Below are 27846 nucleotides of genomic sequence, written 5' to 3'. Positions count from 1 at the left end.
TCATGCAAGAAGTCTCTCATTCTACCATGTGATATATATAAACATTTTAAGTAAGCGTGCTTTCATTCTTTCATTCTGTAAATGCTTGAGTTTGTATACCTTTTAAATGGTAGAAAGAAGAGAAGGTACAGTTATATATGTATAAGTATCACATAATATAAGTAACAATTACACTTCAGTTCTGTTACCGAAATGAATATAGATGACGTTTTTAATTATGAAAATAGGCTCAACTCTTGACTGTGACCTTTAAATTATATATATCAACTGTATTTCTTCTTCAATATACTTTCTGGTGTTATTAAATATTCGATAAATATAACATAATTATTTGTTGTCGCTTAGATTATTTCAAAATATCTTGCATTTTAATCATACGACGAGAAAAGACTTTGAGCTAAAACTGTTCCCTATTCATAAAAAACAAATTGTTGGCGATTCAAAATAACAACTAATATTTTATATAATGTCCCTGAAAATTGTTCGTTAGGTATATAAACACAGTTAAAAAAAAACTCCTGAAACGCCTGATTGGAAAAAACTACTTTACAGCTGTACACTATTCTTTATCCATTTAACCCTGCATTTTTAAATTGGACTTGCCAAGTCTTTGATAAGGTAAGGTTCAAAAGTGACTTTAGGGGTGAATGGGTTAATCTATAATTGCACGTTGATCTTTTAATTTGCTAGATAATCAAAGGACTAGCTCTACATCACCTCAGAATATCGTATAAGATACAGACACTATGATCACAGCAAGCTGTCATCTATAGAAAGCAAGCCCCAGCGCAGCCCACGTGACGGATGAAAGCAGCCTCCGAGTGATGCGGATAGAGCGGAGGCTGATTGCTGATGCTGGCCACATCTTACTGTCTTGTCCATTTCCATACGTTCAGTATGTGCGGAAACCACGGAGAGAGTAGGCTCGGAAACACAGCACACAACGCGAGAGTTTACTTGTAGCTGCTCCAACCTTCGCTGCAAACGGTTATTGATTAAGCCTAGCCGAAGTCTCCAGGACTTGGTGCCTAGGTCTACGGAGCCGTATCCAGCATCAGTAGCTCACATTGCTGTGCCGGAGCAAGACACTAACTTCGCTTCAACTGTCGGCGTTTCTAATCCAGATTCAGCTTATGTTATGTTGTGTACAAATAGACGTATACTTTTGAGAGATTGCAGTGCGCGAGACGTCTATCACTGTTGATTGGCGTATTAAGGACTAACAGCTATTCGGTGCTTGTCATTTTGTGATAGCTTTGTGTTTTGTATCTATATACACAGATAGTGAATAGTTTTAAGTGTGAACGCACACAATACATAGTTGACTGGCCTTTCTATTCTAAATATTACAAAACAGTTTGTTGATATCGAAAAAAGTATTTTTAACTGCTAGACATGATTGTGATAACTATTTATGATTTCACCATGTACCATTAAACTACACAACACTGGGCGTAAAACCTTCCTCGGATCCATTCTGAACTTGTTGGAAAATCGCAGATTTTTTTCTTGGATCCATACTTAAGTAGTGAAAATAAGTAAAGAGTGTTCTCGGATTCATTCTGAACCAGTGGAGAAAAACACGTTTACTTACCACGATCGTACTGATTTCAGCCGCAAAACAAGAGGAGTGTCTAGTCTTTTTACAGTTTCTCAAATCACAGCTAAATATAAAAACCCAGACATTTGTTATTTTACTGTGATTCGCTCTGACTTGGTATTCAACTCACGTGAAGGATTCTGACGGGAACTAGATAACGCTATTCCTCATACCTAGATACAGTGGCTGGGCCATTTAACATAGCTCATCACCGTCCTGTGTTCCAAAGCGAAGGGAAACCGACCTTATCTTTGCGGTATCATTTCTCCTGTGATAGTGGTAAGTACATACCTCTTCTATCAGCCGCATCTACATATGTATCTCTGCTGTAGTTATATATATGATATACCCTCGCATGCACAACACGTAAAAACACATTTAAATTATTCACGTTAAAACAGAAATAACTGGCACACCGTCTGTATCTGACGTAAAAACGAACTGATTATTTCCATGATTACTTAATGTTTCACTGAGATAGCTCTATACCACAGGATAACTTGTTTGGACTTAATGGTCTAATCAAGGTTACCGACTAAGTTTCAGGCGTTAAAATTGAAATGTCTGTAACGGCAAAATGGAACAAATTATTGATAATTTCATTAAAATAGTTCATTTGATTTGAATTTATAGAACATTTAGATTCTACACAATTTCCCGAAAACTTTTCAATATTTTTATGTATAAATGATTTTGCGCAAACGTTTATACATACTTTTGATAATACTTTTACATGAATTCACTAAAACGTTGATTTGATTTCAATTGAAATTTCACATAACTCCAGTTAAACTTTTCAACGATTTCACTTAAATATCTACATGATTTCGCTCAAACAATAATTAATGCCTTCATGTGATTTCGCGATTGATTTTCGTGATTTCACTCATCTATTTACATGATTTCACTAAACTATTTACATGATTTCGCTTATATGTTTATCCATATGATTTCTCTGGATACCAAAGGAATGGTCTTAGCTCCAATGTGAAAAGTTTGCGTACAGCGTTGCGATCGCAGTCGCTACCACAAATACCAAATAACCATTGTGACGAGATCGTGTGGGGTATTATGCAGACCTAGCATTATTCTGTCTAGAAAGTTAAATTTCATAAACTACTTGACAATCTGACCTTAATGTTTTCCCTTTTCTGTAAATTTAAAAGGTGTCAGAATCTTCGATATTAAATAATTACATGTAGTTGTAGAGACAGACATTTTCGGGTTCCTTAAGACGTTTTATACAAAACAGAAAAAAATGAAACGAGAAATATAAAATGTTATCAACAAATAACATTATCGTCTAGAAATGTTTGGCCTCCTGGCCTTCTTCAGGATATGACGAAATGTTTATGGTTCTAGGAGGTTTCAAGCTTGCCAGATGAAGTATCCCAGAAAGCCAACATTTCAAGCTGATAAATTATTTATTGCTTGATAACACTTACAGATGTACATAAACTCAACGAAGGAATGCTTCCACTGTGTCTAGGATATATTGTGTAATGGTTCTATATGTCTTGAGCGTTAATGATTTCGACCTTTATCTAACTTATACCTAATTCCCGGTTGTAATTTACGTTCTGAAAGATGAATGCAAATAAGATAATGTAATTCTAGAGGCAACGCATTTAAAAATAGACACGTTTTCCTTTAAAATAATGCGTTTTAAAGGAATTATTAAAGAAATGATCGTGCAATGTAAAAGTTTGGATCCAAATCGACCTAAGACATACAGGACTGTTAAAAAGCGGAAGAAAATAAAGTCATTAGTGATTAGTATTAAAGAAAAACAAGTCCCGACAGCGTTGTTGGTAATTAGATAAGAAGTGTAAATTGTTTTGAGAACTCTTCGCTATAACCACATGTGTGATAACTGCTATTTCTTGTATGACGAGTTGGAAGATCGTTCAAATACGTTATTTCCCTACGGATCCCGTTAGGTAGCGCTTAATGTTTGAGCGTTCCCTATTATGTAAAACTATAATTGTTTAATCTCGTACCATATATATTACTGATACATTTCGTGCCTTTACGAATATTACAACTAATTCCTACCGAAAATTGTTTCTTAATTTTTGAGATTATGAATAAAATGAACAAATGTATTTCACTATTTTTACTCCAATTTCACTACGTTCTCCGACTTGTTAAAAGACAAACTTTAATCCTCTACATACGGGTATTGATGAATGCGGACAACATAGTGATATGCAATACCGGGTGCTAAAAATATGCATGGACGATACTTTTAAGAATTTTTAAACAGAAAGATTTTCTGGTGTGCAGCGATTTGAAATAATAAAAATATATATCCGAAACTGCGGTCGTTTTAATAAGTTCACGCTCAATGCTTGATAATCAGGATAAGTTTGGGTTCCTGGTGTACATAGACTATTGCAGGCTGCATCACTAAGCACGCGCTGCCATCATCGAAATCACTCTAATACTTTCTCAAAATGAGAACTGCTCTGTTGTGATTCCACTGTACACCATGGACAACCGCGGTCTTAGACGACAAGCGTTCGGCATGTCTTCTCCTACTGAGCTACACGGTATTGGCTGTATGCGATATCATTGATTATGGTACGTTGTTCAAACGTCTTTGATATACAAATGGTATATCTACTGCCGACCTTTTCTGGTTTCGTTCCTATTCGACGGACAGGGGGCAACGAGCGGCAGTAGGTTCTGCTTTCTCCGATCACAAACGCTTGCTGCAAGGATCGTGAAGGTACCAAGAACGTGTTGTGTTCATGTGGAGCATACATGAGTCATGTGTTGCAAATTCTGCTGATACCCATTAGATTTCGTGACAACGGGGGTATTTTTTCGATTGAGCTGGAAGCTTGTTGTGGACATTAGTTTCTGAATAAGTTACAAAATGTTGAAACTGATTTGTGGTCAAACGCAGTGTAATGATTTCTAGGAATTAGAAAAAAAAGATACTTCGATTTCAGATTAGAGTTGGTACCAGTGACGCAAAAGCCGTGCCATTTCTGAGAAACTTCGGTGTTTTCTTTTCATATTTCCCTGTCCGTCGAAAAACAAATTATATCAATCGCAAAATCGTGTCACTTCAAGTCAGCAATCGGTGCTACAATGTACATACTGCAGTTCCTGATCATAGATGCATGCGAGACTCTCGTTGATCCTTTAGTGAGATCTAAACTAGACTTTAGAGATGCGCTAATGCATGGCATTGCTGGTACTCTGTTGAGGAATCTGTAGGAGGTGAAACATACAACTTCCCGTCTCGTACATATGGGATGAGTACACGGAGACCAAATAACAATATCCTCGAGGTTCTTTCATGGGCTTCCATTAGGTACATATGACATGAGTACACGGAGACAAAATAACAATATCCTCGAGGTTCTTTCATTGACTTCCATTAGGTACATATGACATGAGTACACGGAGACAAACTAACAATATCCTCGAGGTTCTTTCATTGACTTCCATTAGGTACATATGAAATGAGTACACGGAGACAAAATAACAATATCCTCGAGATTATTTCATTGACTTCCATTAGATTATCGTATACACTTTTACTTATTGTATACGTATCAAAAGCCATTCATGGTAATTGTCTAGTGCATCTCAAAGAACTTGTGTTCCCGTACGTTTCAACACGATCCGGTCACAGTCTGGCGCGTTACTGTTTTACCGTCACGACGGATACCGATGTTTTAACAAATCAACATCAAAGATGTGGAACCGTCTACAAATAGTTATGTAAATCGGTAATAAGGTGTTGAACCGTCTGTCAATAGCAATGTAAATCGGTAATAAGGTGTGGAACCGTCTATCAATAGCCATGTAAATCGGTAATAAGGTGTGGAACCGTCTATCAATAGCCATGTAAATCGGTAGTAAGGTGTGGAAACGTTTGTCAATAGCCATGTAAATCGGTAATAAGGTGTGGAACCGTCTGTCAATAGCCATGTAAATCTGTAGTAAGGTGTGGAACCGTCTGTCAATAGCCATGTAAATCGGTGGTAACATGTATTTTCATGAAATCGTTTGAAACGCATCCCTTTCAAACTGCTTTCAAACTTAAACCTTTTAAATAAACTGACTATTTTCTGTTCTGTACTGTTTTCCTCTGCAACCATTAAGAGTATCATATAATCGTCTGAAAAGCCCCAAGATGGGCGAAAGCGCTAGCCGATTATAGTATTCGTGCTTTGTTTTATATATATATATATATAATCAGTAAAACATTCACATTCCCTGTGATGGTTAAATATAAAAAAAAAAGACAAGAGTTTCTTCGACTTCCCTAACACAGGGGAATCTCTGATGAACCTCTAAAGAGGAGAAAGCGCTAGGGAAGTCGAAGAAGCTCTTGTCTTTTGTTATATATATATATATATATATATATATATTAGGAAAAAAACAACGAAAACAACAGGTCTTTAGCGCTTTCATCTCTTCAATGATATTATTCAGGCTCTCGATACTTTATACAATTAGACACATCAGTCCGCCCGAAGAACCCATAAAAGGCAGAAATGCCTAGCGATTTATCTTGGCTACTTGTTATTTTATTCTATATAAACATTATTTAATTTGCAACAGTCACGAAACGCGTAATTCAACTTAAATTAAGCGCTAATACCTAATGGCCAGGGGGTAAGGAAGCAGGTGGTCTAAATGTGGGCGGAAACCGGGGTAGCCGGAGAAAATTCACGTTGTCGGGCAGGTGAACCGATACCCTTTCACGTCCGATCGGGGAATCGAACCCCAGCCGTCTTGATAGAAGGCGAGTGCGCTATCCACTGCACCACTCGACCACCCAAGATACAGTTAAAATCGTTGCTATACTATTACACGTAGCGCAACAAATATTGTAGTTTCATGTTTGTTAATCACTGTTTTATGTCAAACCTTAGTCATACTTAAACAAACTGTCTAAACCAAATTAACACTAGAAGTATGCTCAATCCCCGGGAGGGCTTTTGCGTCAGTTGTCGACCTTGATGTTTGCTTATACCAAAAATCAGAAAAAGGTCTTAATGTATACACAAGTCGCTGAGCGTGAGCTCGTTAAAACGATTACTAGTTTTGAATAGAATTACATATTTCTCAATAACAAATTTCTTTCTTGTACTTCCATAAAATGTGATGAAAAGTCTTGCAAGGAGAAATGCTTGTTTTTACGTGAAAATGATGTAGTTCATATTTTTGAAATATTTTGCTTTTCTAAGAAATTGAAAACCATGATATTTTCGACAAATCGTTATCACATCTTGGTGTTTCCATCGACTTTCCTCTCTCATGCGTGGAGAGCGTCAAGACTGTTTGCATGCCCATGCATGAATTACAGCCTATGATCACAGAGCTCTAACATGTCCACGCTGACGCGAATCCCGGAGCTAGAACACAGTGGAAGGCTCTAGAGCCTGTAGATAGATGTATAGGGAGATATCGTGTGGCCAATCTAACTCATCTTCAGACATGCACGTCTAAGTATACTGTAACATTTAGGTAGGCGGTCGTTTGATCAAGTAGATGCTGTTTAGATTATGAAAAAAAACAACATATTTAGGATAGGAATATTCCGTATCCAGCCAAAATCGATATACTACTACAAAAAACGTGATTTAAATCGAGGCATTTTCAATCAACTATTTATGTTCAGAGACATCGGGTCCCGTATTCATCAAACCCTTTTCATGCTCAAGCATGCAGTTTTTTGCCTAGACCAATTTTCGTGTTACTCACTTAAATCATGTGAAAACGCCGAAAGACCAAAGTAATATTATTGAAAAATTGTTCTTGGTATTAATTCAATCTCTCAAAAATGCTTTTACGTAATTGACAAAACGTTTTTTGTTCGTGAATTTATCATCATAACAAGGATTAGGACCTGAGCACGGAATCTGAGTTTGAGCTTGATGTCTTTAAATTCCTTTCCCTTTAACAGCTTCGATAATTTCTGTTGTTCTAAAGCGTTTTGCATTTTTTTCTTTCGTTTAGGAATGTGATTTTAGAGTTAAATAGGATCATTTAATAGTTTATTGTGAAGCGCTGGAGTTGGACATGCTAAATGATATAGCACTGTTGAAATTGATTAAATTAGACGCTTTGTCGTCAAAATACATGTATTATCCAAAGGACAGCCTAACGATGCCTGCATGAGCGCTCGTGCATCTTATTTTTGCTGACATGAGCTTTTCTATTTTAAACGCAAGAATGAAACATTAATGAATCTATATAGATCTAGACAGGATATTTGATGCAGATGTTATTAACAACAGAAAGGCCCCGAGGATACTATGCTACACGAGTTTAAGCTTGAAACGGATTTCGGATACTTAATTGTAATTAAAGTACAGATAAAATTGAATACACACATGGCGCACCTTAACTCACATTATATAAAAAGCGTGTTTTTAGGTCACATTCAATAACCCTTGTAGTACTTAAATCACATTAACCGAACCAATAATGTAGTGTTTACAACACTAACAAACCCAATGCCGCACCCCGGTCACATTGTTTGCCCCAAATTGGCAGAACAAGGCGATCTCCTTATCTTTAGTAAAAGTAACCCTGCATTGTTATATCATTTCTGACCTGCCCAATCACGTGGACCTCTCCAGGTTCTCCGGTTTCCTCTCACGTTAAGACTCACGCGCGGTAACACCCGGGTCATGCAGTATTATTCGATAGGTTATTTTTACTTGTACATGTTGTTATACGTGGCAAGTCTGATATGGATCTGTAATTAAGTCATATTTTAGACAATAACAGGCATTTGTCGCATAATCAATATAATAACCTGATATTTATAAAGCCTACAATTGATTGGGGTATAATCTAGTAATTACCTGCATACATGCCTGTGTCCATTTTGACATGTTGCAATTAAATGTTTTGTCAAAACTCTCAGATACTGTAGATACACCAACGTCAACAAAACAAATTTACTGTATTATGTACATTTTTGCTTCTAGTCAAAATCTACAAAAACAATATTATAAAGACATGCTTTCTTGCCCAATCTATATTAACTTAGTGTATTTTTGTTATACCAAACTTTATAAGCACCTGTGCACGGCTACATGTGGCATGTATATTTTAAACTAAAACTAAATAGTGTACTCCTTCATTGAGTATTGACTCCAGAACATAAATGATCCATTAAAGTTCACGGGGTTTTAACTGCAGTTCGTTAAATATTGACAACATTTCAGAAAAAAAATTGACTTAATTTCGTTGAATATTTGCTACAACTGACCGCAATTAAATTTGTTTAAACTGTATTCCATCGAATATTGACAACATTTAAAAACAAAATCCTGCAAATTTACGGAGAATTAGTTGAAGTGCAAAGTGTATTGACTACAGTTATTTGTGTATTAAGAGTATTCAACAGAGTATTACCTGCAATTCATGAAGAATTGACTGCAGTTCATGAGTCCATGGAGTACCGACTGAAGTCAATAGCAAATAGGCTGTAAATTATTGGTATTGGTTGTTACGAGTTCAACCTTTGACAAGTAGATTCCCTTAAATAACCCCCTTTTAAGAGTCGGAATTGGCGACTGTAACGCCCCGGTATGGCTTTTGGCACTTAATTGTTAGGTTTTAAGTAGTAAAATAAAGCATTTTGTCTGATGATACATGTCAGTTACGTAATATTGTGTCCGTATTTTGATAATACCTTCCTGGCAGTACTAAAATCTCAAAGTCATATGTTCGATACGGCAGGAGAATTCTATAACAATTTCGTCAGTTCCATTCGAGTTATTGCTACGAAGCACCCTGGCGTGCTAACAGCGGTAATATAATTATCATTAACACAATCAGGGAAGTTTCAATCATTCTAAATCTTCTCATTTCGACTTTTCTATTTTAAATGTCAAATGGACGTTTGTACGTTTTGAAACTGACGTCTCTAAATTATGATTTTAACGCAGTTCCCATTAGTGTTATGGCAGCTGATGAAGTCTCGGAAAATCTCAGAAAACGCAGAGTATGGATTTGCACTTTATCATCTGTAGAACTCTAAAAATAACATACAATGTAGTCAAAACGAGGCTAACCAATTAAATGAGCATAAACAACTCAAACAGAGTCGTTGGAAAGTTAATGTATTTTTCTACACTAATATTTAAGCATAAAAATATTAATTAAAGTATATTTACCCCTTGGCTTCTCAACATTTTCAAGTAAATCACCACTAGTCACAGTCCATGCATTTAATAGGTAATCGATTAAGGAAACAAACATAGCATATGCATGTACATTGTACGTTAAATAATGTACTGAGGACATATTCGCATCAAGCCGATCGCCTGCTAGATCGTACCGTAAGTGTTAATTATATAGAGAATATTAAATGATTTTCCGTTGAAAACCACTTAGATTGGCAGAGTACCGGTATTTTTTTTTTCATGAGTTTCAAGTCCTTGTGTATAAAATCAGTATTTGTTTACTAAACGAGGGAAAACAAATATGTTCAAAGTGAGAAACATTTGATATTTTCTGATTATTATCAAAAAGTCAGATAGTTTTAATGTAATCTTTGGCGCCATATTCTAATGTCACCACGCTCGACAACGAGGCTGTGCGCCATTTTGGAGGGATTGATCAACACAATTCTACCTCTTCTGCAATCAATCGGTAATATTTACTTGCAAAACAAAAATGATTTTTTAACTTAATACACTATCTAATATAGCAAATATAGATCAAACAACAACTTCCCGATCGGACGTGTAAATATATGGGGTCACCTGTCCTGGGTTTTCTCCAGGTACTCCGGGTTCCTCCCACATTATGGCCCCCTGCGCGCTAACATCCGGGCCAACAAGAGTTATTAATATAAGTTGATATTGTTTGTTTTATGATTGTTGTAAAACAAGTAAACTTTATAAAACAATAATTTTATCAGTACGATATGAGTTAGAAGGGATTCAAATGATTGCTAATTATTTCTTTGGTTTTCGTCATCAGTTACTGTGAGTATGGATATAGGCTGTGAACTGTTCTGTGGTTTAAAACATTTGTAACATGGGTGAATAGAAAAAAGACGATTTGACAAAATCTTGTTCCAGATGGTTTAGATAACTACAACAAAAGTCATTTACGCTGTTTGAAAACAATTCAACCCGGTGCAGGTGGCGCTGACGACTAATCAGCGTCACGAGCGATTTATTGTTTCACCACCTCCCGATTATGACGTCATATAGTTTCGGACACAAGGCGCTGTTTCGCAAATCGATAATCTATGTTGTCTTTCAATCAGACTTGTTTTATGTTGCAAAATAAATTATATTGACACATACATGTCTGTTCCATTATTGTTCAGAATTGACTTTCATGAATTGAAAACATTTGTTTTATTCCGTATAGACTAATTTATCCAGACAGAATAGCCAATATAGGTTGCATGCATACGATCCGCGCTATGTTGTGAACAGACCACTTAACACTAACTACGACTTTTGTTGTATCACTTGTAATTATTTTAACTCGAGGATACAGAATTAATCATAAAAAAAGATGACAAAGCTGGCAAACAAGTTTATTTTCGTGTTTTACACAAAATATGTTGATAACGATGCTATGATGATCCATATGTATGTAACAGCAAAGAAGAAAATGGTGTGCTTCCACTGGGGATCGAACAGGTAACCCATGACTCTTCATAGTCTGTCAGTCTACCGATTGAGCTAAAGGGATCCTCCTCTACCACGAAGCTACATGAACATGTACATTCAAAATCTGCCATATGTACATGCATATCTGAACCCCTGCGTTCTCCCGCTAAAAGCGTCTGTTTGACCCTGACCAACAAGTACTTAACCTATTAAAGCATGACTGTTGTGGGCCAGACAGATACAACAACATACACAAGATGCTCAAGATATTTACAGCATGTCTTAGAGGTAACCGACATAGTTATTTTGTAACGTTTCAATAGTAACATAACATCACGTGGAAAACACAACAAACATTGGATGAGTCGTGACGTAAGTACCTTACATGTGTTTTCACAAAGTTTGGAAATGTTTTGTTACATTTTTTATTTAGAAAAAATAATATTTACAAACACTTGGACACACTCCTTTTAGACCATATCTCGGTCTGTTGCTTAAATGTACATACTCAACAATCAGTAAGCAATTTATGCAATATTGTTGAATATATACGGAGTACATTTCTAAAGAAATTGACAGAAATATCAGTTAAAGATCGATGTTGCGCTGTTGTTCATTTCATTGCAATCGTGAATCATCGGTACTTTCCGTAAGCGATCACGGAAAGTACCGATGGCTCCCGATTACACAATTTGGTGACAGGTACAATGTAATAGATGTCTATTCATTAAATGGTAAGAATTATGAGACACTATGTCTGCTTGAAATGCCCATCTATAATCCCGTTACAAGATTCGTGAACACGACGCATGACGTCACTCTGCAATATCTGATGCTGTTCATATATAAATGCACAGAAATGCTATTTTATCATCAGTGTTTGCACACAGTGATATAATAAAACACACAGCAAGGCTTGCTCTCCTTTTCTCCATAATCCTACGATGTGATATATCAGCTGTCAGTGTTACTTGCTCTTTCCGAAAATAAAACATCGAAACATGAACGAGTATTTTTCCATAGCATGTTGCTAAACACTAAAACCGCGGGATTCAACACAGATTACATAACACGAACGAGACGGATTATCAATTTTCTCACGCGACCACGCGCATCTAATAAATACTAATTTGTTAAGTTATTGTCAAACATTGAGATAAAGTTTGATCCCAGTGAAATATGAGAGTTATCTAACTTGATTCGATTTGATAATGGTGGCATGCGATGCTTCCATAGCGACTGTCGTTAGGTCTGGATCATGTCTCTCTCTATTACATTTGTACGGCCTGTCACGATCGCTACGTAAATTACGTAACTAATGGCCAAATGTACAGTGTAGTGTGTTCGATTACCTTGACTGTAGCTCTTAGACGTCAGTGATACATTGACTAGTCCATGTATCCTAGACGTTAATGTTTATACCGACTGTAACTGTCTTCAATAGACATAATTTATAACACATTTTTTCCCTTGATCCTCATTGGTTAAATCATAATCACGTGGAGGCTGGTTAATTATGGTATCATATACTCGGTGTTACTACTTTTAGACACTTTAGTTTAATATTAGATGACGTCATTTTTTGACATCCTCATTAGTTTAATCATAATTACATGGAGAATGGTAATTCGTGATATAAACTCGTTGTTACTATTTTTAGTAAAACAGCAGGTTAATATTCACCTAACGTCACTCCTATGGTAACGTCACAATGCTTTGTGTCAGTGCCGTCCTTTTCTCTAAATGATTCGCTTACGTTCTGTCTTATTTCGTGATACATTACACATGTAAAAGTAAAATAATCTCTTACAGATGTAGTATACAGTGTAACAATTAAGGACTTATATTACGGTGAATACGTGTCAAAAGTGATATCAACCTCGACTTCATCTCGGTTAATATAATTTTCTCAGGTTCACATAACACATATTCATTTCATTGAAAGTCCACAATTTCAAAATATTACACTGTAGTATATATCGTCCATAAGGCAGAGTTACATGATACATGAGCNGGGGGTGTAATTGTTTATACAAGTTTTCATATTTGTTTTCATATCCCTGGACTTCCTCAACATGAATAGGGTTATATTGTAGAATCGAAGACATAAATGACTCAATTCCTTATTACAAACGAATCCCAAGCTTTCCAACAATGTAAAAAGCCCAGTGTGTTAGAACTAGAATGTTTAACTAGGTCGCAGCCTTAAAAAAAGACGTAAGTTGATTTTGAGTAATGGCTGGAAGCGGTCTAACCATTATACCAATGTGCATCTGTCACGTCGTGAACGGAACACCTAAACAACGCTTCTCTTTCTAAGTGTTTTAATGGAGGTTAGACAAGTGCTAAGTGAGTATGTTCAGTTATGTTTATGATCAAACTCTAGACAGAAACTACTCGTATTTGAGAAAAGAATTCTGGCATTACTATAATTAAATAAGGCATAGTCGTAGATTTTATCGACGATCGTACACTAAAACGAAAAACGAGGAAGGTGTGTGGCGGTTCCGCTTTCTTAATTTTTTCATTGTCTTTACGAGCATAGCGAATGATAAAATTGCTGGGAGGTGTGTTGGAGAAACGAGCAAGATAATAAAACAAATACATGTTGTTTCAAAGAGCAGCTGTAGAATTAATCAGTAAATAGTTGAAATGAGTAAGGCATACGTGCATGTTATTTCTTTCGGAATCACTATCGACAATAAACTAATCTACAGAATCACTGCAACGAAATTTAGAGTTCTGCACAATATTTTATATCATGGGTTGATATACGGGACCTGTATCTGATTTCAATCACAGGATATATCTATTAACGTGACCTTTAGCTCTGAAGTAGATTAGGGAACATAAACAACGCCCCCGAAATTCCATTCTGCCATATGTATTTCCTCGGTTTATCACAAAACTATATATCTATAGTCGCATGCTTGTCTATCATCATGTTAATTATGTCAACATAAAATATTTATTTTGTAACATTTATAAAACACAGATTTATCAATTAATATTGACCATTGTTGTTCGTCTCGGTGGAAGAATGCATAGTCTTGATATAGAGTGAAACAGAAGTACTCCGAAAACCCCACAATGGTCAGTCAGGTGATCCCATACTTTTTTTCTGATCGGGAAGTCGAACTCCTGCCGCCTCAGTGAAAGACGAGTTCGCTGACCGTTGCGCCATCCGGCACTTTTTCAACCATGTACACTTTTATAAAGTACGCCATAAAGATTCAACGTTTATTTTAGACACCTTTTAAACGTGAATGTAACTGATTTTTACGATCCTTCTGGATATAGTTCGTATTACCGCCCTGTTGCCTTAGGTTTTAGCTGTAGCATCTCTCCTCCACACATTCCCCGAGTAACCAAAATGCAATAGAATTACTTTAATGAATTATAATCCATAGTTCTCAAAGGATCACACGCCCTTCTTTCATGAGAAAAACCTTGGATTCCATTCGACGTTTAAATCGGAGCGGGTTAAGAAAATATCCAATATTTGCGCTGCTAAACACATTATGTTTAGAACATTGTCAGGAACCCAAACGAAAACACGCCACATTGGGATTGTTCGTGCACGAAATCTTACCGAGATGAAAGGAGGACTGCTGGGGCCAATTCTCCGGTAATTACGGTGAATACCTGCCTCTCCAGGGAGCATGTGCTTACACACGAGCTAACATTACATGTACTGTTAAATTGGGATGATGACTTTCCCAGAAGCTACGCTCAATTAAGAGTATGCATGGTGTACTTCCGGTTAGGGAGCAGTATACTTCCTGTGCTTACAATTACTGTATTTTGCTGTAATACGGTATTGTGTTGTTAATCTCATGTTGGGTTTCATGAAACGTATGCTTCATACGTAAAATCCCTGTTGACTATATGTAGCTCATTTGTCCTGTAATTTAGATATAAGTCTCAAATGTCTGCCTAGGACAGGGGCTTAGCATGATGTCACATGGTCACTCCGGTGACGTGACACAGGGTATTGATTTTGAATACGTATGTGAAACAAACTTTGTTTATCATGTTTATTCACAGGATGTTGTTTTAAAGACATTAGCAGAACAACAAACAATGTGCAATAAACACAGTATATACAATTTAAAATAAGTCAAATATACATATAATATCTTCAGTCCATACCGACATAAATATATTTGTATATGAATAGTTCGTACATATACATATATCTTTTATAGGTATTATGCTTTGATTCTATATCACCGCCAAATTGTTTCTGAACGCAAACCCCATTCTCTGTTTACTTTCACTGTAAATGATTAAAGATATGAATTGAATATTTTTCGTGTATTACCCTTGCAATAGGGAGACACGATTTAGTGATTGCCCTCGATTTCACTTGGACTGAACCCTCACGGAAAATGATTCCTGTCGGGCAAACCAATAATCGTGTTTACCTTCATTATAGGCAGTACACATTTTAAAATCACTCGGAACCCAGGTGCACTGGCCATTCCGCATATTTCTAGAAAGGCTCCGAATAACTTAAATATGACCGAGGAAACTCGAGCGTGTGAGACCGACACGATGTTTTATATCCCCGTCATGTGATCAATGTAATCCAATCAGACACGCTGTAATATAGACGAGGTATAATACTATCTATTTTTTCATCAGTGTTGAATTTCAAAGGATATCAACTTACATACATATATATTTAGATCATTGACAGATAACAATACAAATTCTCTATAAAGCGGATCCTCTATGGACCGGCCACAATTTTCATTCTTTGTCCTATTCGGTACAGAAAAGGCTTCCTTGCAGGTTTTTTTGATAAACCTTGACGGATTTTTCCTTTATCGCAAGGTGAAGATACGCCCACTAGGTTTCTGTCCGCTGGATGACTGAACCAATAACACTTATATCATCTGATCAAACACGTGAAAACCATATATGTTTCCAGATATATATAGTTTAAGGAACATTGGATGTCGGTTATTATCACATCTGATTAAACTTTTACATCTAACTTAAAACGGTGACACTCTGGAGAAAATTGGGAGGCTGGAATTTCACTCAATTCTGTGGTTAGTGTTGCATTACGCCTGTTTCTTAATTGAGATAAATCGATTAGCTGTTTTAGGACGATTATTTCATGAGCAGAACGGGATTTAACCAATTCCAGGGACGAGGAGCTCAGTAAATCTCCGTTTTATTCACATCTAATTCAATGACGTATAATTAAAAAACGTCCTCCCACACGAATAATTTGATTTCCTATTGAAAAATTGGTACTTATTATATCTATCACGATCCTACCTTAACAGGTTAAGGGTGTGAGTTGTGTAATGCAATTATATCGGTAATCATTTGACGTCATTGATCACGTGGCAATGGATACTAAGAGCGTAAATTGCGTCTGAGATAGTAAATTACTTTTCTGTAATAAAATTGTTCATAGACTGTTTAATTCTATGAAGGCTTACATGAAAAGGACATTATTTATAAATGAGAGAAGTCTTACAATTGCATGACGTCATCACAATGAACCTAAGATAGCGGTAAGCAGTGCGCGTGTCTTGTGAAGTTAAAGAATACAATTGTTCGTTTTAAATATTGTTATCATTTTAAATATCACGTGATTATGTAAAATTGCCCGAGAGCAAAGCTAAGTGTCATGAAACGTCTATTTTTGTTTTTTAACAAGCCATTTATTAGTGTATTTTATATATGTTCACTCTCTAACTGAAGAGTACAGGCAGGGTATAACAGATGAACCGGTACATTATGTTATTGAACATATCTTCCCACCCTGAAAACTGTGCCGCTTGTTTTTGGTTAAAGTATTGACTACTTCATATTCCTATACCAGCTGTATTGAAATGCATCCTTCCTTCCGAATAAACGAACCCCAGAAAACACTTGGGTATAGTGCGCTGGCCTGTCGCCCGGATCCTACGTCCGGATACCGTAAACGAAGGTTGTATTTGTTTTCAGGACAAAATATTTTACAAATTTTGTTCAACTTCGCCTGCTTCGAGTAAAGAATAATGTGGTCTTCGATAGGATATGTCGGTATCAGTTTCAAGTCGTATGGCACTGTAATTCAGCCGTTATAGATCCCGACTAATGACAAGAAAACAGACTGACTGCGTATACTCTAATACATATATAGCAGTCCATGTGGGTAAGCTGGTTTCCCTAATAAACGAAGGAAACGCGTAATAGAGCAGACCTTTCGGCGACATGCATACACATAACATGTTTTTATAATGGCCTCCCCACTCGAGGCGTTTTGATTTGTGTGATTCTCTCGTAATAGGCGAGCTTTTTCGTGTATGCAGTTGTTTACGCAACTGCATGCTTCCTTTGTGATAATGGATGATCCACTAGGTGGCGTTTCGATAAGTGTCATTCTTACAAGTCGACAAGCTGCTAAGTGATGAAAACGTAAACATGTTAATGGACGATCCACCAGGTGGCGTTATGTTAGGTGTCATTCGAGCAGATGTGTCATTACTGTTTATTTGTTTATGTACTATATTTAGTTGTTGGTGTCATTATCTTTATTAAATGGACGAGCCACCAGGTGGCGTTTCGTTAGGTGTCATTCAAACAGGTATATCCTTACTGTTCATTTGTTTATGTACTATATGTATGTGTTGGTGTCATTATCTTTATCAAATGGACGAGCCACCAGGTGGAGTTTCGTTAGTTGTCATTCAAACAGGTATATCCTTACTGTTTATTTGTTTATGTACTATATTTAGTTGTTGGTGTCATTATCTTTATTAAATGGACGAGCCACCAGGTGGCGTTTCGTTAGGTGTCATTCAAACAGGTATATCCTTACTGTTTATTTGTTTATGTACTATATGTAGTTGTTGGTGTCATTGTCTTTATCAAATGGACGAGCCACCAGGCGGCGTTGCGCAGATTTCGGACCGCTCTGGACCTTCATCAAGATTTAGTAAAGGACCGGTGAGGTCCGGAAACTGCGCAGCGCTGATTCAGCACGCGACGAGGCTCCGGACAATGTCCAGTCACTCACCAGACTCTGGGGAGAGCTAACCCGGTAGGAGGTTAGGTGGATTGCTGTCGTTTTGATTTGTCTTTCTCTCCATCATTGATGGCCTGTTTATGGGATTTACCACGCCGATCTGTCGGAGGCACATGCTCCGTTGGTGAAGATTTCGTTTGCCTTATTACATATATATTATTGTCCATACAGTGTAATGCTGATAGCGAACGTTGTTCACTTGACGTTAAAATGTGAATAGCATAGGTTGTCATTAAAACAACAAAATGTTTGGAGTGTCCCTTAAAATCCTTCGTTTTAAGTAGTTTTATTTGTTTTGTTTAGAGTATCACTACCAGGTTTGTTTGTAGTATCACTACCAGGTTTGTTTTGAGTATCCCTACCAGTGTTGTTTGGAGTATCCCTGCCATGGTTGCTTTGAGTATCACTACCAGTGTTGTTTGGAGTATCACTACCATGTTTGCTTTGAGTATCACTACCAGTGTTGTTCGGAGTATCACTACCAGTTTTGTTTGGATAATCACTACCAGTGTTGTTTGGAGTATCACTACCAGGTTTGTTTGGAGTATCAATACCAGGTTTGTTTGAAGTATCACTACCAGTGATGTTTGGAGTATCACTACCAGGTTTGTTTGGAGTATCAATACCAGGTTTGTTTGAAGTATCACTACCAGTGATGTTTGGAGTATCACTACCAGGTTTGTTTGGAGTATCAATACCAGGTTTGTTTGAAGTATCACTACCAGTGATGTTTGGAGTATCACTACCAGGTTTGTTTGGAGTATCACTACCAGGTTTGTTTTAAGTATCACATCCACTGTTGTTTGGGGTATCACTACCAGGTTTGTTTGTAGTATCACTACCACTGTTGTTTGGAGTATCAATACCAGGTTTGTTTAGAGTATCACTACCACTGTTGTTTGGAGTATCAATACCAGGTTTGTTTGGAGTATCACTACCAGGGTTGTTTGGAGTATCACTACCAGGTTTGTTTGAAGTATCACTACCAGTGTTGTTTGGAGTATCACTACCCGGTTTGTTTGTAGTATCACTACCAGGTTTGTTTGGAGTATCATATCGACTGTTGTTTGGAGTATCACTACCAGGTTTGCTTGAAGTATCACTACCAGTGTTGTTTGGAGTACCACTACCAGGTTTGTTTTGAGTATCACTATCAGTGTTGTTTGGAGTATCACTACCAGGGTTGTTTGGAGTATCACTACCAGGTTTGTTTGAAGTATCACTACCAGTGATGTTTGGAGTATCACTACCAGGTTTGTTTTAAGTATCACATCCACTGTTGTTTGGGGTATCACTACCAGGTTTGTTTGTAGTATCACTACCAGGTTTGTTTTGAGTACCACTACCAGTGTTGTTTGGAGTATCACTACCATGTTTGCTTTGAGTATCATTACCAGTGTTGTTCGGAGTATCACTACCAGTTTGGTTTGGATAATCACTACCAGTGTTGTTTGGAGGATCACTACCAGTTTTGTTTGGATAATCACTACCAGGTTTGTTTGGAGTATCACTTCCAGGTTTGTTTTGAGTATCACATCCACTGTTGTTTGGAGTATCACTACCAGTGTTGTTTGGAGTATCACTACCAGGTTTGTTTGTAATATCACTACCAGTGTTGTTTGTAGTATCACTACTAGGTTTGTTTGTAGTATCACTACCAGTGTTGTTTGTCGTATCACTACTAGGTTTGTTTGTAGTATCACTACCAGGTTTGTTTGGAGTATCACTACCAGGTTTGTTTGTAATATCACTACCAGTGTTGTTTGTCGTATCCCTACTAGGTTTGTTTGTAGTATCACTACCAGAGTTGTTTGGAGTATCACTACCAGGTTTGTTTGGAGTATCACTACCGATGTTGTTTGTAGTATCACTACCAGTGTTGTTTGGAGTATCACTACCAGTGTTGTTTGGAGTATCACTACCAGGTTTGTTTGGAGTATCACTACCAGGTTTGTTTGGAGTATCACTACCAGGTTTGTTTGAAGTTTCACTACCAGGTTTGTTTTGAGTATCACGACCAGTGTTGTTTGTAGTATCATTACCACTGTTGTTTGAAGTATCACTACCACTGTTGTTTGGAGTATCAATACCAGGTTTGTTTGGAGCAACACTACCACTGTTGTTTTCGAGTATCACTACCAGTGTTGTTTGGAGCACCACTACCACTGTTGTTTGAAGTATCACTACCACTGTTGTTTGGAGCATCACTACCACTGTTGTTTGGAGTATCACTACCAGGTTTGTTTGTAGTATCACTACCACTGTTGTTTGGAGTATCACTACCATGTTTTCACTACCAGTGTTGTTTGGAGTATCACTACCAGGTTTGTTTGAAGTATCACTACCAGGTTTGTTTGGAGTATCACTACCAGTGTTGTTTGGAGTATCACTACCAGTGTTGTTTGTAGTATCACTACCACTGTTGTTTGGAGTATCACTACCATGTTTGTTTTGAGTATCACTACCAGTTTTGTTTGGAGTATCACTACCACTGTTGTTTTGAGTATCACTACCAGATTTGTGTGGAGTATCAATACCAGGTTTGTTTAGAGTATAACTACCACTGTTGTTTGGAGTATCAATACCAGGTTTGTGTGGAGTATCACTACCACTGTTGTTTTGAGTATCACTACCAGATTTGTGTGGAGTATCAATACCAGGTTTGTTTAGAGTATAACTACCACTGTTGTTTGGAGTATCACTACCATGTTTTCACTACCAGTGTTGTTTGGAGTATGACTACCATGTTTGTGTTGAGTATCACTACCAGTGTTGTTTATCACTACCAGTGTTGTTTGTAGTATCACTACAAACAACACTGGTAGTGATAAACAACACTGGTAGTGATACTCAACACAAACATGGTAGTCATACTCCAAACAACACTGGTAGTGATTATCCAAACAACACTGTAGTGATTATCCAAACAAAACTGGGAGTGATACTCCAAACAACACTGGTAGTGGTACTCAAAACAAACCTGGTAGTGATGCTCAAAACAAACCTGGTAGTGATACCTCCAAACAACACTGTTGTTTGGAGTATCAATACCAGGTTTGTGTGGAGTATCACTACCACTGTTGTTTTGAGTATCACTACCAGATTTGTGTGGAGTATCAATACCAGGTTTGTTTGGAGTATCACGACCACTGTTGCTTGTAGTATCACTCCCAGGTTTGTTTGGAGTATCACTACCACTGTTGTTTTGAGTATCACTACCTGATTTGTTTGGAGTATCAATACCAGGTTTGTTTGGAGTATCACGACCACTGTTGCTTGTAGTATCACTCCCAGGTTTGTTTGGAGTATCACTACCAGGGTTGTTTGGAGTATCACTACCAGTTTTGTTTGGATAATCACTACCAGGTTTGTTTGGAGTATCAATAGCAGGTTTGTTTGGAGTATCACTACCACTGTTGTTTTGAGTATCACTACCTGATTTGTTTGGAGTATCAATACCAGGTTTGTGTGGAGTATCACTACCACTGTTGTTTTGAGTATCACTACCAGATTTGTGTGGAGTATCAATACCAGGTTTGTTTGGAGTATCACTACCACTGTTGTTTTGAGTATCACTACCAGATTTGTTTGGAGTATCAATACCAGGTTTGTTTAGAGTATCACTACCACTGTTGTTTGGAGTATCAATACCAGGTTTGTTTGAAGTATCACTACCAGGTTTGTTTTGAGTATCACGACCAGTTTTGTTTTGAGTATCACTACCAGTTTTGTTTGGAGTATCACTACCAGTGTTGTTTGGAGTATCACTACCAGGTTTGTTTGGAGTATCAATACCAGGTTTGTTTGGAGTATCACTACCACTGTTGTTTGGAGTATCACTACCAGATTTGTTTGGAGTATCACTACCAGGTTTGTTTGGAGTATCACGACCAGGTTTGTTTGTAGTATCACGACCAGTGTTGTTTGGAGTATCACTACCAGGTTTGTTTGGAGTATCAATACCAGGTTTGTTTAGAGTATCACTACCACTGTTGTTTGGAGTATCACTACCAGGTTTGTTTGGAGTATCAATACCAGGTTTGTTTGGAGTATCACGACCAGTGTTGTTTGGAGTATCACTACCAGGTTTGTTTTGAGTATCACTACCAGGTTTGTTTGAAGTATCACTACCAGGTTTGTTTGGAGTATCACTACCAGGTTTGTTTTGAGCATCACGACCAGGTTTGTTTTGAGTATCACTACCAGTGTTGTTTGGAGTATCACTACCAGGTTTGTTTTGAGTATCACTACCAGGTTTGTTTGAAGTATCACTACCAGGTTTGTTTGGAGTATCACTACCAGGTTTGTTTTGAGCATCACGACCAGGTTTGTTTTGAGTATCACTACCAGTGTTGTTTGGAGTATCACTACCAGGTTTGTTTGGAGTATCAATACCAGGTTTGTTTTGAGCATCACGACCAGGTTTGTTTTGAGTATCACTACCAGGGTTGTTTGGAGTATCACTACCACTGTTGTTTGGAGTATCACTCCCAGGTTTGTTTTGAGTATCACTACCAGGTTTGTTTTGAGTATCACGACCAGGTTTGTTTGGAGTATCACTACCACTGTTGTTTGGATTATCACTCCCAGGTTTGTTTGAAGTATCACTACCAGGTTTGTTTGGAGTATCACTACCAGGTTTGTTTGGAGTATCACGACCAGGTTTGTTTGGAGTATCACTACCACTGTTGTTTGGAGTATCACTACCACTGTTGTTTTGAGTATCACTACCAGGTTTGTTTGGAGTATCATATCGACTGTTGTTTGGAGTATCACTACCAGGTTTGTTTGGAGTATCATATCGACTGTTATTTGGAGTATCACTACCAGGTTTGTTTGGAGTATCAATACCAGGTTTGTTTGGAGTATCACGACCACTGTTGTTCGGGGTATCAATGCCAGTTTTTTTTGGAGTATCACTACCAGGTTTGTTTGGAGTATCACTACTAGGTTTGTTTGGAGTATCAATACCAGGTTTGTTTGGAGTATCACGACCACTGTTGCTTGTAGTATCACTACCAGGTTTGTTTGGAGTATCACTACCACTGTTGTTTGAAGTATCACTACCAGGTTTGTTTGGAGTATCAATACCAGATTTGTTTGGAGTATCACTACCACTGTTGTTTGGAGTATCACTACCAGGTTTGTTTGAAGTATCACTGCCAGGTTTGTTTGGAGTATCACTACTAGGTTTGTTTGGAGTATCAATACCAGGTTTGTTTGGAGTATCACAACCACTGTTGCTTGTAGTATCACTACCACTACCAGGTTTGTTTGGAGTATCACGACCAGGTTTGTTTGGAGTATCACGACCACTGCTGCTTGTAGTATCACTACCAGGTTTGTTAGAAGTATCACTACCAGGTTTGTTTAGAGTATCACTTCTTGTCCTTCGCACTTTGATGTATAGGATCGTAGTCGATTTTCAAATTGCTCTAACCATACATGTACCTCTCGGTCTGTAACGGAAACTTTATTACATCCAATTCCAGCAGACCTGGTCGTTCAAATAGCGTTCCCATTTGTAGTAATTTGAAAGTCAACCTTAGAACAGTTTGCGTGGTTTCGATACACGAGCAGCGACCGTATTCCAAGTTAGAGGAATGGATCTCTGATTCCACCTCAGATATACGGAACAGATTGTAAACAAATACCAGACTTTGTTTGTGATCACTGATGCCCATTGAGATAAGCTTTTGATTGTTTCTCTGTTGATATCGCTTTACATCGTGTTAGTAGTCAAATATGTTCCTTTTTTAACAGTTTTTAGTCACAGATATAAAACATAATATAGTGAAAATCAATGCTGTTTAACTGACATTTCACTCCAATCAATAGATAATTAAACTTTTTTTAAACAACGTGATATTCTTAAGGTATCTAGTTCATATAAATCGAGAGAACAAAATGTTGAAAAAAAATAAATATAGTTTAATAAAACGTCAAAATACAGGAAAATCTAAGTTAATTTTGAAATCATTTAATTGGATATTGAGTGCTCAAAAAAGGGGACAAAGAAGATGTTTTTGGTCCTTTGTGCCAAATACCTCGAAATATGTAAAGGATATATAATAATCTGAGCTATCCCAGAGGACTGANACCCCCCCCCCCCCCCCGCCCCCCCATAATGTTACGCTGATTCTACAGCGTAAAATTATATAGAACTCCAAATTTTAGTCCAAAAGGTTCATTTCGAATGATAAGAAATTTGCATAATACAAAAAACGACTATCCGAAATTTTGTATTTCAAATCACGGCTATTATACTCAAAAGTTAGATAAACATACGTCGAGGGCAAATACAAACGTGTTATTGATACATGCACGATTCTGTCTACAAACAGATGACGATTTTGATACACGCCTTGTCATTTGATGGTCCCAAGGGGACGGCTTAAGGCCAAACATTCCCATCCTAACTCAGTAATCAAATAAACGCCGAGATCGAATGGTAGCTGTGTCATGGACATTTCTCTGTTTCCTGTCGCCGCATTGATTATTGAATTTTTGGAAACAATAATTACCCGGAGAAGCTGTGTTTACCTTCGCAGCCCGCTTTGCATTGGGTCATTTATGTGTTCCGATATCAGCTTCAATTTCAGAATATGTCCATTTTGTATCTCGTCTGAATAATTCGTCTGTGAGGTTTGCTCCTTTCAAACGCCTACATACGCATGTTTTCGCTTTGAATTAGAAGTTAACGTTTACGAATTGAACGCGTTTTGCTCTATAAATTTTTCCTGTGTTTTTTCAGTCAGCAATTTTCTTGATAAAATATGAATATTAATAACTATTGTAACGCAAACGAGAGGAAATAAAGCTTGTTATTTTCATATTTATCATACTCTTTGAAAACCTCAATGTTAACTTGCAATTATAGACGTCAAACTATCAATGCACAATACAAGATCATTCAACGGCAGCTATGGTTGTGTTTTGTTTCTGTGTCTTGGTATCTTTCGAAAATGTGCCAGAAAATCTCAGTCAATACCTGAACTGCAACATATTAAATAAAAGGCAGGTAAAAAACACATCCCAGCATAAAAAAATACTTTTTTTAACACGATTATGTACAAAGTACATGAAAAACACCGCTTCATATCATTACGTGACCTGGCGACGACTCGCGGTATCCTCTACGAGTAATAAATATCCAGGAGCGCGTCACGCGTTCAGCCCTGTAGCCATTTAGAACACGTTTTCATTATTTGTGTTCTAGGACAGACAGATATCTGTGTTATCTCCGATAGGTGGCGCATTTAATTCATTCGCAAACGTTATACATGTTAACAGTGGTACCTTTAATATTCCCTTAATTATCATGTTCATGTGAACAAATACGGGTTTTTAAGGAAATACTTTAAAATATGTCGACGAGACTCGCGATTTGCTACGGCTTTCTCGATAACCAAGCTTTTTGAAATGATTACTAATGCGTATTTGCTCATTAGTCTTTCTCGTCCTCTTCCGGGAAAACACACTGCAAAGCAAATAGAGGGGAGCATCGATTTTGTTCTGAAATGTAACACACGTTGGGTCACATGACCGGAAATTCACGTGTTTACATCTCTAACGTGTAGCGTAGGATACACCGGAAGTTCAACCGATTAAAGGACAACTTTTTACGTACACTACCTTAACTGATGAACAAAAGACATTTTTATGAATGGTCTCGACAGTTATTATTCCCTAGAAGATAATAAACCTGAAACAAATCCAGGATATTGGATTTAAAAATAAAATACTTATTTCGTGTCCATTGTTGAGATATTTGTCATATAATCAACAATTTGATAATGGTTAGGTCCTCTATTTACAATAAAGTCGCGATAAGTTGACACAGCTGATACTTAAAAAACAACAACATAAGGGTTATTTCAATTATGGTATTGCTAAATATAACCAATTCCAGAGATCATAGCGCTCATGCAGTTCAAGCTTCTATTACCACAATTGAAGAAAATATTCAACTCATTTGTTTATTTATTTTTCATGAAACGAATTCAATCCCATGCAATGATTTGTTAAATGACGACTCGCTGACACAATGCCACTGATTTCTCATCCTTGGCCCGTATTCGTGACACCATGCTCATGCTCAAGCATTGATTTTGTGCTCAAACTTAAGTTCTTGTTCCCCTTATAAATATATTTAAAAAAATCTGATTTTGTCAATAATTTTGAAAAACATTGAAGAACCTTTAAGCTGAATATTGTTTTCAATGTTTTCATTTAACTTTTTGATTAATTGGCATAATTTACAAAAGAGTTTGTCTGAGCACAGAAACCATGCTCGAGCATGGGGACGGTTTCATGAATACGGGCCCTGGGCCTGTATTCATGAAACTGTCTCATGCTCAAACTCCCATTCTATGCTCAAACCAATTTCTTGTTCTGTGATGAATTAATAAATTAAATCACATTTTGTCAAAAATGTGGAAAAAAGGATAGATTATAAAATCTCACAGTGTTCAATGTTGACACATGACTTTGTTATTGTGACACCTCTAAATTAAGCGAGTCACAAGAGAGTTGGTTTGAGCACAGAATCCGTGTTTGAGCATGATAACGGTTTCAGGAATACGGTCCCTGGTGTTCTGTCCTACGAGATCGCTATGGTTATTGTTATTATTTTGCATCCTGTTTCCAGTTCCGTGAAGTAACGTTTGCGGTATGTCGTTAGATACCCACTCAGGTTCATTTGGGACGAGAGCCGGTATCATATTTATACAAAAAGTACGGTCAGGTAGAATCCGGTGGCATTTTGCTGCGGCAAAATTCAATTAACAAATTAATAGTGAATATCACTTACGTCGGAAACACAACACGTGCGTGACGAGTCAAAAACAAAATATATTAAATGTCAAACTTTAGTTAACTCATTCCGCATCACGTATAATTAAACTATGCATTTCATTGCACTTTTGTTGAGAAACATTCGCCCACAGACAACGACTCAAGTACCTTATGGTCACGACTTGGCTAAGGTGTGACTTTCTTCCTCGTCTTATCTATGATGCATATATGGTTATAACGAAGATGAAGATCAGAGGACGATGAAAGCAAAGGTGTGGCATTTATCTTCTAATCATGTTTAACGTACGTAAATCGACCAATATCACAGAAATTGATGACGAACCATGGCCAATCCATGATAAATACTGACGGTAACCCATCTACAATTCATCGAGTCTGTTGTCTTTATCGACCATCGCTTTCGAACATTTGATTTGCAGTGCCTAGCCCAAATTCCAACATTTCTAACAATTATTCGAATATAACTATGGTCTGATGTTTTCCTCGATGCAAAACAGGAAGTAATTTGTATGAAGGCATGTTGCAATTCTTCGCCATAATTTTCATGAAGCTTTTTTTCCAAATTTATGTAATTTCTTACAAGTTCTCGTGTCGTCTGTGGTACCTTTCTCTTCAAAAGTGGACTGTGTTATTTGTCTTCGGCTGCTTTTTTCCCCTTTATATAATTTTGTTATTGAAACATGGTCGCCATCAAATGTAATTATTAATATTACGATTTTTTTGAATTATAAACCTCCTCCCGCCCCCTCCCACGTTTTTAGAATATAATTCCCCAGCAT

At 37.1% G+C, this 27846-nt stretch overlaps 2 protein-coding genes across 2 annotated transcripts in view; one reads left to right on the top strand and one right to left on the bottom strand.

The window, feature by feature from the left end:
* The first annotated feature begins 886 nt into the window (after positions 1–886).
* Positions 887–27846, top strand: part of LOC110458238 (neuropeptide Y receptor type 2-like) — a 94790-nt gene continuing 67830 nt past the window's right edge. Inside the window, exon 1 of the mRNA XM_021509850.1 lies at positions 887–1879. The gene's annotated coding sequence lies outside the window, so the exon portion shown is untranslated. The remainder of the gene's footprint in view (positions 1880–27846) is intronic.
* Positions 19511–26340, bottom strand: LOC110458232 (dentin sialophosphoprotein-like). Its single transcript, XM_021509845.1, has 3 exons — positions 26295–26340; positions 21268–23647; positions 19511–20933 (listed from the first exon to the last, which is right to left on the bottom strand). Exons 1-3 carry the CDS (start codon positions 26338–26340, stop codon positions 19511–19513), a joined length of 3849 nt encoding a protein of 1282 aa, XP_021365520.1.

The sequence above is a fragment of the Mizuhopecten yessoensis genome, unplaced genomic scaffold, assembly GCF_002113885.1.
Source record: "Mizuhopecten yessoensis strain PY_sf001 unplaced genomic scaffold, ASM211388v2 scaffold9503, whole genome shotgun sequence".
Lineage (NCBI taxonomy): Eukaryota > Metazoa > Mollusca > Bivalvia > Pectinida > Pectinidae > Mizuhopecten > Mizuhopecten yessoensis.
The sequence above is the reverse complement of the archived record's forward strand: the minus strand, read 5'-3'. Positions and strand labels throughout refer to the sequence as shown.

What these genes read in the sequence shown, in the direction of transcription:
- LOC110458232 (XM_021509845.1), bottom strand. Translation starts at nt 26,340, where the DNA reads ATGGTGTCACGAATACGGGCCAAGGATGAGAAATCAGTGGCATTGT. An exon ending in TGAGAAATCAGTGGCATTGT is followed by an intron (nt 23,648 to 26,294) that starts GTCAGCGAGTCG and finishes TATACATCAAAG; the next exon opens with TGCGAAGGACAAGAAGTGAT. An exon ending in AACAACAGTGTTGTTTGGAG is followed by an intron (nt 20,934 to 21,267) that starts GTATCACTACCA and finishes TCCAAACAACAG; the next exon opens with TGGTAGTTATACTCTAAACA.